This window comes from Agelaius phoeniceus, chromosome 3 (genome assembly GCF_051311805.1).
Source record: "Agelaius phoeniceus isolate bAgePho1 chromosome 3, bAgePho1.hap1, whole genome shotgun sequence".
Classification (NCBI taxonomy): Eukaryota; Metazoa; Chordata; class Aves; order Passeriformes; family Icteridae; genus Agelaius; species Agelaius phoeniceus.
In genome coordinates, this window is record NC_135267.1 from 79,489,426 (window position 1) to 79,502,046 (window position 12,621).

At 40.0% G+C, this 12,621-nt stretch overlaps 1 protein-coding gene across 1 annotated transcript in view; it reads left to right on the forward strand.

Annotated features, from left to right (window-relative positions):
- The window catches only part of PRKN (parkin RBR E3 ubiquitin protein ligase), a 674,035-nt gene that overhangs the window by 651,356 nt on the left and 10,058 nt on the right, over positions 1–12,621 (forward strand). Inside the window, exon 10 of the mRNA XM_077175671.1 lies at positions 6,444–6,530. Within this exon, the coding sequence (XP_077031786.1) occupies positions 6,444–6,530 (87 nt within the window). The remainder of the gene's footprint in view (positions 1–6,443; positions 6,531–12,621) is intronic.

Sequence of the window (12,621 nt, forward strand, 5' to 3'; positions counted from 1 at the left end):
AATAAATAACAAAGTTCATAGTATCAGAGTAAAAAATAGTGTGTGTTTATGGAGGTCTGAACTGTCACCAAGATCCAAGTCCTGTTTTACTTGAAAGTCATGCAGCATGGTAAAATCATATTCTGTGAAATCTGGGGTTTGTGGGCTTTTCTAGAAGAAAAAAAAAATCTGTATGTACTTCTCAGTCACTGTAACATCATTTGGACTTTGGAAAGTGCATATTTTAGAAACCATATTTTTCTAAATGGAAACCCTACAGAGAGACAACTTGGGTCGTTCTGTTTGGCACTTCCTGATTGCTTTGATTTCCCATAAGGCATGCTCATATTTTCAATATAAATGTTTGCTCCAGTCAGCAGCCTATAGTTTGACTACAAAAGCTCATTTAGGATTGAAACTTGGTGCCCTATAATATTTTACATTTTCAAGGAAGTTTTTTAACCAGATGTTGCTGTTGTCCAGTGAAGATAATTAATTTTTACCTATCCAGTGTTTTGTTTGTACTACTATTTAATAAAACACTCTTCGGGTTACAAAAGAATAGTTAAAGAAAATCCTGTTATTCTGATAAAGAGCAAACAACTATACATTTTTTCTATACCATATAATTATTTGGTGGTTGGAACTCAGGATATTCCGTGTGATTGGTGACTACATAGTTACACTCCTCCATTATATTTTCATTTACAAAAGGGGGAGGGGGAAGCATGGAAATACTTTCCTGATTACTTCTGTTAGGCCAAGTTTTGACCTTATGAAACTAGAATGTGGTTCTTTAGAGGGATGATCTGAGATGGCTATTGGGGAAGTCCAATGTCTAAAATCTGGAAATCTTCTTATGTGCTTCTATGTGATCTTGGACAAGTACATTTAGTGTGGATCCTCGGTGGCATTTAGGTACACATATCAACTGAATTAATATTCTCCGATTTTAGGGATCTGTGGCCGGCCCAGGTTTTCTACAAATCAGGCTTCAGTCACTAAAACAGTAATAGCAGTCCTCTGTGGCTTCACTGGCATGCAGTGAAGGAGGTTTTCTTACAGTTCCAAGATGTTCTGATTCTGCAGTGATCAAAGCTGTGCAAGTATTTTAGAATGCTTATTTTGCTTTGATGTGTAATACATAACCAAACTGGTTTTGAAGACATAAAAATGTCTATTTAGTTCCATATGTGTCTTAGATTATGCATGACTTCTCTGGGATTCTCTTTAGACTATACTTAGCCTTCTCACATTACAAGAGCACTTAAAGTGCATTTTCTGGCAGCTCAATAAATAATAGACTTAACACTTGTCAGCTGTGGTTTATTTCAGACCTAGCATGAATTATAATGTAGCACTCTTTTGGTTTGGTTTCAAGCTTGATTTTAGAAGAAAGAGTGAAGTAGATGTGTTGAAGGTTGATTTCTTGATGTACTTGTTTTCCTGAGAAAGAAGGTATAAGTTGTAAGCACTTTTGTTGTATTTTAAATGAAAAGGAGAAAAAAATGAAAGGAGATCTCTGTTGGTTTTCTTTGTTCATATAGTTATGGTTTTTAAGAATCTTTGCATTGCTTGCATACTAGTTTTGCTCCAGTACTGATGAAGATGTTGATCCTGCCTGCATTCAGTAGCTTTTAATCTTCACAATTCTTATCAGTAGTGGAGGGTCCAGACAGCCACCATTGAATGAGGGATGATGAAAAGAGAAAAGATAGAAGTGATCTTTTTAAGATTTTACAAGTCAATATATTCTCACTGACAACAGGTCACAACAGAAGAAACTGATTCAGTCTATGATGAAATTACAGGTTTGATAAGAAAAATAATTGCACAAAATCAGTTTCTTCAAATCTTTTTGTAAGACTTCAGACTAGAGAATATTCTGATAAGGGATTCTTCACCATATTATATCAATAAAATCTTTTAGTGGGCTGGGTTCCAACTGATGTGGTTGGGGTCTGAGCAGGAGCATTGTCTCATCACTGCCAGGTCATGCAGTATGGATGCCTCATCATGCTTTGGTCCTTAAATCCTAAATGAGGATTTAAGAACTGGCAGATCACAGAAAGCAATGTTTTCTTTGAAGAATTTATGCAAAGCAGGGCATTGGTAGCAGCATTTGACAGGGACTGTCATCAAACCTGTCATGATTCAATACTCAATAGTGATTCAGAAGTATATAAAAAAAACTTTGCTGATGCAGCACAGCAATGATACAGATTAGTCAAATATAACTAGTGACAAAAACAAGACAATCCTCAGAAAAATGCAGTGAATATGATTTGGGGCTGGAGGAAAGAGGGAGGATGAATGGTTTAACCAGTGAGAAGCTTAGGAGTTTCTCTGTTTAGGTAAAACCAGCTTCAGAGGTATCTTAATTACACTATCTAAGCACCTTCACAGGAAGAAAGTATGGAATACTGAAAGACTCTATTTCAGCAGAAGATGCAAACCAGTGGCTGGAAGCTGAAGGTAGGAAGAGTCAAAGTAGACATTAGATACAAATTTTAAAAGTGATTTGAAGACACTGTACTAGAAGTATGAGTGCATCTTTCCTCACCTGATGTCTTTAACCTGGATGTGAATGTTGGCTTTGTAAGACACACCTCAGCCACAGCATGGTCTGTCTTCAGTACAAAGCCAAGAGTGATAACTATAGGAGGGAAGAAAGGATAGTTCAGATTTCAACATGGATTGCAGAAGGCTGGTAAGAAATCTGGATATGTGCTTGAGTTTTGCAAGAAGTCCCTAGCAGTGCATCTGCAGTGCTGCAGATTAAACCTTATCTATGACCGCCTCACTGCAAACTTCCCTGCATTCTTCTGTGTAGACATGTGGAAGGAGGTAAGGATGAAAAAGAAAAGGAATATCTGAGTTGAGGAGTAACTTTAAAATAAAAGAAGGGAGCTCAAACTTGAAGCTTTGTGCAGGGAATGGGAGTATTTTATTGAAGTTGGAAGAAAGATGATTTTAATGGTATTACTTATAAGCACTATAGGGAGATATTATCAGAGACCAAGGAAAAGGCATTTGCAGTAGGCAAGGGAGAGAATGAGAGCTGTGGTGCTTAATCCAAGGGAAAGCAAATCTTTGAAATGTTGCAAAAAAGGAAATGGTAAAATCTCTACTTCTAAAAAACCAAGCAGCATAGCATGCAAGTGACAAACTCATTTTCCTTTCATTCAAAAAAAAAAAAAAAAAAAAAAGCTACATTCTGATTCTGCTCCCACTTCCAAACTTAAAACACTATAAATGGCCCAGTCAGGAGTAACTGAGACTGAAGCTTCATTTTATCACCCTAGTTTTTATTCAGCATCACTGCAGACGTCATCTGTGGCATTTGAATTCTATAGAAGTGACCAGAGTTTGGTCTGATTTTACCTTTTGTTTGAATAATCATAACGATAGGAGGATTTTAAAAACAGGATCTGAATCCCTGTTGAGGTTTTTAATACCGCCTATTCTGAGGTCACTGGATTTAGGATTTCTGCTTGAGTCTATCTCATACATTTTTACAGATATTCAAAAGCCTGTAATAGCCCACACACAGGTTATATTAATTTCCAGTGCCTAAATCCCTTAAGTGCTTTGGGGATTTCCCTGCTAATCCTCTTTTTAATGCAGGGGTAGGTTTGAACCTTTGGGATTTATTCTTTGTGTTGGTTGTTTTCCAACCAAAGAATCTTTCAAGGGTAACAGCAGCAAGTGCTAAATGCGTAAAGACATAGAAAGTTTATCTGCTGTTTACATTAACACAGCAATCTGCCAGTCTTTTTCTGGCACAAGAAGGAAAAGAAAGTGTAACTATTATTAGTAATTACAGTACTTATAGTAATTTTAAACACTTACTAATATTAAATTTATGCAAAAGTATTAAATCCTGACTGAACATCAAATCCTTTCCTTTCCAAGGGCCAAGTAACTGTATTAATATTAATGAAGCCATAAAATACAAGTTAACTGACAGCATTTTTGCAGTTGCTTACTGCAACTGTATTTTGTTACTGAAAATTTATCATATTTTTCATGTCTGAAAGTAAAAAATGAAAAAAACTATCACCAACTGCTCTTTGTTGTAAGTGACATGCCTTTTCTTTATGATGCATGCTTTGCCATAAAAAGGGAGTGCTTAATGCATTTCTGTTGGGAGATGCCTATTTATTCTGACAAACTGATCAGCCTCCAGGGTGTTTCTTTGCCACAGAACTGATTCTACATCTCATCCATTATCTAATAGGATGTGAAAAGAGTATCCTGTCTCACAAAAAAAATCAGGCTTTGTTTCATTACAAGGATGTGGCAGGCCCACTCACAGACTTACTTGCTGGATATACAATTGTTAGTGAAAGGCCCAGTTATACACTCATGAATGTTTCCAATAGGCCTGTGGGGAAAACATTGGTAACATTGGTACTGAGGATCATTTATTTCAAAGGCAAGGATAAAATATGGCCTCTATAATGAGAAAATATATTTCACGTCTTAAATAGTACTGCAGGAGCTTATGAATTTTATTATTGTAATAAACACCAGTGCCGTATAAACTAGCCAGCCAGAATGTCTCTGCAAAATATATGCCCTGGTTATTTTTCTTCTCTTTCTTCATTATTTCTCCCTTTACAATGTTTATGAAAGGTTTAAAATTGTGCTTGCATGGGAAAAGAGAGATTGCAGTAAGGAAAGCAAGCTGAGGCATTGTGTGATAAGGCAGTGATAAAGTGCATACAAAACACTATCAGAGAAATGTTGTCAGTCAGATGTGCTCATAAAGAAATAAAGTCACAAAGGAAAAAGAGAGTAGGATACACAGTAGGAAATGCAATTAAACCCAGGCATAAACTTAAATGTTAAGGAATAACAACTCTTTAAGACCTTAGATATCCAGATGGCAACTCTCTACCCGTTTGAGCAGAGCTAACACACCTGAAACTTTTGACCGCTAATGCCCTGCAAATCGTTGTTGTATTTAAATGATGCTGTATTACAACAATGCAGCCTCCCATACAACACACCCCACAAAAAAGTGCCTCCATTGTGAAGCTGTTTGCTAACCACCACGAGTGAATTAACAAATCAGTGCTGGTTGAAGTAAAACAAAACATTTTAGATCATTGACGAAATAGAGGAAGAAGTGACACGAAAGCAAACAAGTGATTAGGTTTGATATCTCTAGAAGTTAGAACACTCACTCCACTCCACAGCTCCAAATTTCCCTGCCTTTCTAAATAACAGGATCAATCCTTTTGGACTTGCACTATGCTTCTTTTCATAAAGGGCAGTTTCTTTAGCATGACAATAAAATATGATTGTCAGTGCTTCTTGGAAAAGTGATTACAGCTTGAAATAGTTCAAAATGAAAATACAAAAGCTGGAATTACTGGCAGACAAACGTTCTAGTGTCATGTCCTCCTGATATCCTTTATTCATTATACGAGAATGCAGCTCTATATCTAAAAATCAAGGCTGTTTTATAAGTCTTGCTTATAATGCCAGTCAGAGTGGCTTACCACTGAGAGATCTTTCAGAGTCTGGAGTTGCATCAAGACAGCATAGCTTTAAAACAGCATAAGAGACACCCATTCTACATTATTGACTTTTCCCTTTACCTGCAAGGACACAGAATTTAATGCAGCATTGATGGGTCAAAGATTTGACACATGTCAAGTCAGATATCTTCATTTTAGAGTTTAGAAAAGGCATCAAACCTGATACATATGAACCACTTTAGGTGGCAGAAGCAGTCAGACTGAGCTAGGGACAATTTTTTCACTTATCTGCAAAAGACATTACTTTCAATGAAGCCTTATGTAAAGAAAAATGTTATTCAAGGAGAATAAAACCAGAACAACTGCTAAAAATGCAATAACGGTCTAGAGGTAGATCCCTAAACCCTGCATTAAATATCCTATCATTGTGTTCTTTCTGTGATTTTTTAAACCATCCTATAAAGGTCTATGGCAAGGATATCATTTCCTAGAAAATGATATTTCATATAGCCTTTTATAAAGTGGTCATCCCCTAGGAAAGTCAGCAATAGTTTTCTATAGAGAAGGCATTTGATTCAGAACTATGAACAGACTATTTCCATTAGCAAACATTATAGAGCAGAACAGCTTTTTTCAGCTATCACCCTTCTTCTATAAATAGATTTCACAGGAGGAAAAGCATACCCATAAACTATCTAGTATGACTTTATGTCCCTAAATGGACCATGTCACAAAATCTCATTTTTTAATAATGGCATTTGCGTTACTCCACTGATGAAATGTATAATAATAACAGCAAAATTGTTGTGTTAATGATCAGAGTGTATAATAAGATGCACAATTAGGAGGATTATGGGAATTTAATAGGAAGAGAAGGGCAAGGGATCATCTGTTGTATGACTCTTCATGATTGTAACCTGCTGTCTATGTCCCTAATGTGTTTTTATGACTGGCATGCTTTGCTTTGTTTCCCAGTCCGTGTTCTGCCGTGAATGTAAAGAAGAATTCCATGAAGGGGAATGCAACTCTCTCCTCAGCCCACCAGGAGCCATGGCCCAGAAGGTATGGATCTCACAACTCCTGATCATTATTCCTGGCCCAGCCAGAGTGACATTTGTCAAATGGGTCCTAATTATAATCCTAAGTAAAAGCAATTATGTTCATGCTGAATTACTCCAGCCGTCGGAGTTGCCGAATTGGCTTTGCGGTGGATTTCAGTCTCTTTGATTGATAGAGTACCGAGTTCTGTCAGGAAAACACAGGGCTCTGCCATCAGTTGATAAAGAAAAGGCCTTCCCAGTGGGTTTCTAGGGTTGTCTCTATTCAATGTGAACACTTTTGAAAGGCTTTGTATAGTCTTTCTGCCTTTCAGTTTATTTTCAATGCACCAGTCAGGAAATCATGTGGGTTTGGGCCGAATAACAGGGCTTTTTTACAGCCTATGCAGCCTATTGGTAATTTATGTTTTAGCTTACAGAAATAAAAAAATAGATTGTCTAGGCTGCAAGCTGTTAGGTGATAATTATTCTAGGTTGCTCTACAATTTTGTAGCTATTGTAGCTATAGACCTGGAGAGGAAATAGTTTTTCTCTCCTGGCATTTGTCTTTGTTTGAGATTCAAGTTTTCATTGAAATAAATAAATCACGTAAACCACAGTTTTTCCAAGAGAAAAAAGAGGGAGAGAGAGATTGAAAGAACAGAAAACATATCCCCTAAATATCTCACAACTTGATGCCCAAGCTGCACTCCTAGGTAGCAGAAAACTGGTATTCAGATATCTGGCAGATTTGATGCTAAGAAGAAACTCAAACCCTGAGCCTCCGCACAGTCCAGTGTGGCAGATAAAGGTTTGTGGGCAGGTGCTGATGAGGGCTTGCATCCAGCCAGCTCTCAGGGAGGTGTGCCAAGCTCCTGTGACTGCCTGCAGGCAGGCTCTGTCTGAGGCTGGCTTCTGGGGACTCACCGAACACAGACTGACAGGGAGCTGAAATTCTCTTCTGAGTCTTTGCCATGTGCTACCTGGAGATGGTTCATAAGCCATACTTTGCAAACCTTGACCTGTGTAGAGATTCTTCCCTTTAACCTTTCTTAGTGAAGCTCTTCTAATTTATAAAAAGAATTAGCATTAGTTGAGACAGAATGAAACAGCCTGTATCCTCCTAGTCAGTCAAGGTATCTACCTCTGTTGACCTGGAACATGTATATTTTATCAGACCCAAAATCCATCTACTTTCCCAGCCTCTAGTGATTTGTGATGTACATATGGTATTTTATGTTTAGTAGCTATTGGCATTTTTTTTTCTCCATGAGTTTGTGCAACCCATTTTTGAAGCCATATGTATATATAATAAGGAGATTTGCAGCTTAGCCGCCCTCCACGAAGAACAGTGTAATTTTATTTGCAATAGCCTTAGAGCAGTCTTCTGGTTCCCATTCACATTTATATAAAAAACAAAGCAACTTCAACAGACATTGAGAGATGCTTAAAGCATTCAACAGCCTAGCAAGGCAGGAGACCAAGGCTCAGTGTCTTACCTGAATTAAACTGAACTATAACGTGAGTACATCTCAACATGAACAGAGAGCTCTATATATTCTGTATAAGTATATAGTTACTTATGCATGGAGTTTTGCCTCAAGTACTGAAAGTGTCATGGCATGTAAAAAGTGAATTCAACAATGTTGGCTCTGTGGAAGCTAGAGTTCATGTAATTTTTATCTTCTAAGGCAGAAGTAAATGTATACCAGTAAGAATCAGAATACCATAGGAAGAAATAATTTATTTTAAATATTTGAATATTGCCATTGCTTTTCCTTATAACAATGGGAGCACTTCACCCATCTGATTCGATCTCACAGCACATGAATTGCACCCAATCAGACCTGTTAACTTAGCAATGTTGACTACTGTTGCAGTTCTAGTGTCATGTGAATGTTCTTGCTGTTCCTGAAAAATGGCCTGCACTCTCAAGGAACTGTTCCAGAATAGCTAAATGATGGTACCAGAATAACTCTTGCACCTATACAAATCAGGTCCCCTGCACAGACAAGACCACAGACTAAGCAGGATTCATTGAGACTCCAGTCTAAGCTGAAGTTAACTGATTTAGGTCCGCCTCCTCTTCCTCTATGAAACTGAGAGCGGCACTAATGAAGCATCTCCACGAGGCGGTGCTGTGCCACTGAAGGAATGTTTTCCCTCATTTTCATCAGCCAGGCGAGCAAACCCAGCGGCAGCAGAAGCAGGGCGAGCGCAGGGGCTGCTGAGATGCTGCTTTCACCGCCCAGCGTCCCCGCAGAGCCGCCCTGCGCTCAGGGCTCCCGAAGCGGGCGCACAGACCATTCCGGGGCATGTATGGAGAACAGGACCTGTGGGATAGTTTCCATCTCTCTCCCTGAAATCGGTATAAACATTTATCCACCTGTGCTTTCAGGCTGTCTGTTCCACTTGGCATCACCTGCCAGGTGCATAGGTCTGTGTGTCAGACCTAACTTGCTGTGATTGTAGTGCTTGGGGAGGCTGTGAGAAGGTTTGTTTTATTTTTGTCCATGGTCCGTTTCAAGGTAGGAATAATACACTTCCATGTCTCCTGTTCATGCAATTTGACTCCTGTCTGGATCCTTTCCATATCATTTATTTTATCAAGACATCTTTTTGCCACAACTTCTGCCAATCAAATTTAAGGAAGGATCAAACAAACACACTGCCACTAAACTGTTCCTCTCCAGAAGAGGTGCAGGATACACAATCAGTTTCAGGGAATTACTTCCAATAAGAAAAATGCAGGGTTTGCTTTATCCTCTAGTAGCTGTAGTAGTGAAAGGACCTTCTCTTGCCTTCACATTTCTGCAAATGCCTGCAGGTCTCTGATGTTCAACAATATGAAACACTGTGGACAGGTTCAGACCTCAGTCAGCATAACAGAGGTGAACATGGTGGAGCGTGAGGAGTGTGACAGAGGTGAAAGAAAAACCAAGAAGGAGAGTTGTTGCAGAGGAATTGGGTGACCAGTGGATGGCAGCGTGGAGAGCAGGAAGAGCTGTGGTGGCACTCCATGCAGCGCTCCTAAGGTGTGTCAGGACACTGCAAGGGCTGTCTGCTTCCTGGGGACTTCCCATGTGTCAGGGTAGGGTATGAGGACAGGGATGAGCCAAAATGGTGGAAGGTGGGTCCACAGGTGGCCTATGACTGGGCTGGGCAGGGATGTGGGGAGCTGGAGATAGGCCCTGCTGCAGTGCACCAGGCAGTGGCATGGGTTCCTGGGCCGTGAACAGGATGCAGGGATTAGCAGGGGATTGGGACAGCAAGGTCTGATGGTACCCTCAGAGCCTGACACCAGTTTGAGAAGACTTGGAGAAAGAGATCTCTCAGAAGCAGAGATAGAGCCTGATGTAGAGGAATTTGAGTGTCCATGAAAGCCAAGAGCTGACTGGAGGGACTGTAACCTGTCAGATGGAGCGGAAGCTCCAGAAAGAGGAAAAGAAAGAGAAATGACATGGCACAGCTATGAGGGTCCAGGAAACATAAATGGTGGTGGTGAGATGGGCCTGTGCTTGGGCAGATGTCCAAAGGAGGGAGGAGGAAGCCTGAGGTACAGAGAGGGGAGTGTAGCTGGTGGGTCTGTGAAGGAGGGCAGAGAAGGATGGAAGGGGCAATGGGGTGAGTTGGCAGGAGGAAGGAAGAGGGCAACCATGATTGCAGGACATAGGAGGGATAAAGCAGGTGCCACCTGTGCATCTCTGAAAGCCTATTCCAAATGAAGGATTTGGAAGCTTTAGGGAAGCTAAATGGCATTACTGGCTGCTTGGGGTAAAAGGCAAACTTGGCAGCAAGCGTGCAGAGAGCAGCCCAGCTTTAACTACTGGCGTATCCTGACCTTTCAGATCTGTGCACAGATATTGCTTGGTCCATTGGGAAGGATAAAATGTTCTCTTTCTGCTGAAAAGTCTACTTTTAGCCCAGATAGGCCATTGGAAGCTTATCTTAAACATTTACCTACTGGTGCAGGACTGATTATTTCCCATCTTAGTGTGTAAATTACATTATTTCCGGGAAAATAAAATTTATCTGTGGCAATATAAGTTGGGAAGCTTTGTTTTAAAACCATTGCAGCTTCCTGGAGCTGTTTGAACTTTGGGATGACAGAAGAAATCATATTTGATGAATTGAAAGGCACAGTGTGCATGATGGAATCAATGACACAGTAAAGGTGACTCCAGCCAGATTTAGGTTTAGAAATAACCACATAGTCCCTGCAATGTACACCACAAAACCAAGCTTCCTGGCCTCTTTTAACCTCACACATAGACAGTCTGTGCTGGTGGGGAATCTAGCCATAAACCAGCTTCCTCTGTAATTTCCCACCTTAAAATTAGCCTAGCTTTCCTAGCACAAAACCTTTCTAGATGGTTTTCCTGTTACAAGGATAAGCAATGCACCTTCTTGCTTGCTAGCACTGGACAATAAAATGTGGCCACATATCAGATTTGAACTTTTTCAGAGTAGCTCCCAGGATGGTTTCAGTGCTGGGCATGTTGATGAGGAAGCTGGTTTATGGCAAGGTAAACTGTAATAGCAATGGCACTGATGTAGAAATGGTGCCCAGGTAAATAAGTGAGCAGAATATGGGGCACTGAGTCATAAGTGTTTGGGGGGGGAAAGGTAACACAACCTGGGTGAAAATGTGTTATTAAAAAGTATGTTTTAGTATTGGTTCTGTGAAAAACTTTCTCCAAGAAGCTGCTGATTATCTTGTCCTACCAAACTCCTTAAAAATCCTGTCAGAACATACCTAGTCTTACTCCAAGCCTTAATTCCAGCTAGTCAGAGAAGGAGTCAGTTCTAGCAAGTCTGGCCCTGCAATCCATGCAATCCATTAAAATCCTTCTCTAAGTATTCATCTTCAGCTGCTGATGCAGCTAAAAATTCTTACCCATTTTTCACACACAGGTTAGAGACTAAGTGGTGTAAAGGTGTTCATTTCAGACCATGTTCACTGTCTATGCAAACTAAAAAATGTATTGCTGGTTTTATCAAAGTCTTAGCTTATCAGTGAAGTAATTTTAGCCTATTTACAATAACACTAGGACTTACAGATCAAATTATAATTAAAATAAAGGATATGCAGGCTTTCTGGTAGCACCCATTTCCCCAGTGTTATTTTTAACCTTCCACTCCTTGCCTGGGTTCTGGGTTCAATAGCTGCAGTCTGGAATGGGCTGGTATAGTGAAACCTTTACCAGAAGGAGCATGATGTTGATAGTGAAGGATTTTTTTTTTTCCTTCCTATTCTGTAATCTGCTTGGAGTCAGTGTTATTTGTGTGTTAGCAGACTCCTTCTCTGACACACAAGCCAATGTTGGTGTGTTTTATCCAAGTCAGTTATGCCTTTGTTCTCTCTGTTGTCCTCAAGGCTGTTTTTACCCATTCTTCAAGGCTGTATTTGGGTAAATGACCACTTGAATGCGGTTTATAATGGTGGGGCCTCCCATATCATCCTGTGCCTCTGCTTTCAAGGCTTCTTCTATCATCCCATGCCATTACTCCTCTGCACAGCATTTTATTGTAGGGTGAGAGACAGTTTGTTCTGACCAATAGTACCTATAATGGTCATTCCTGCCTGTCAGTTACAAGAATACATGGAACTGTTGAACCAAGCCATAATACAAAAATTATACAAAAGCAGAACAGGGGAATAGTCACCAGGTCGTTCAATAACTGATGTCACAGGCTAAACCAAATCTCTAGGCATGCCAAGACAAGTTCAGATAAAGCCTGATGCATCCTGAGGCTCATGGTGCTGGCTTTGCACAAAGGCTGTGGTCTCTTAAAATAAATGGTAATACCATTTTTACTGAGGCATAAAGATACATGTTTTAAACCTTCATCTACAGTCTTTTCCAGTGTAAAATTATAGCTAGTGCTGTAAAACTTGACTTCAACTCCACTCTTAACCTGTGGGACACTGCCTGTCCTGGCTGTATCCCTAAGCTGGAGGCCTTTGTCACTTAATCCCAAAGCCCTTTCCAGACCCAGCACCTTCAAATCAAACCTCAGCTGTTCTTGTTCAGACCTCAGCCCTCACAGTCCTCAGGCAGCTAACGTGGGATCCAGGCAGTAGCTCTGTTGTTCTGTAACTGGCAGTATAAATT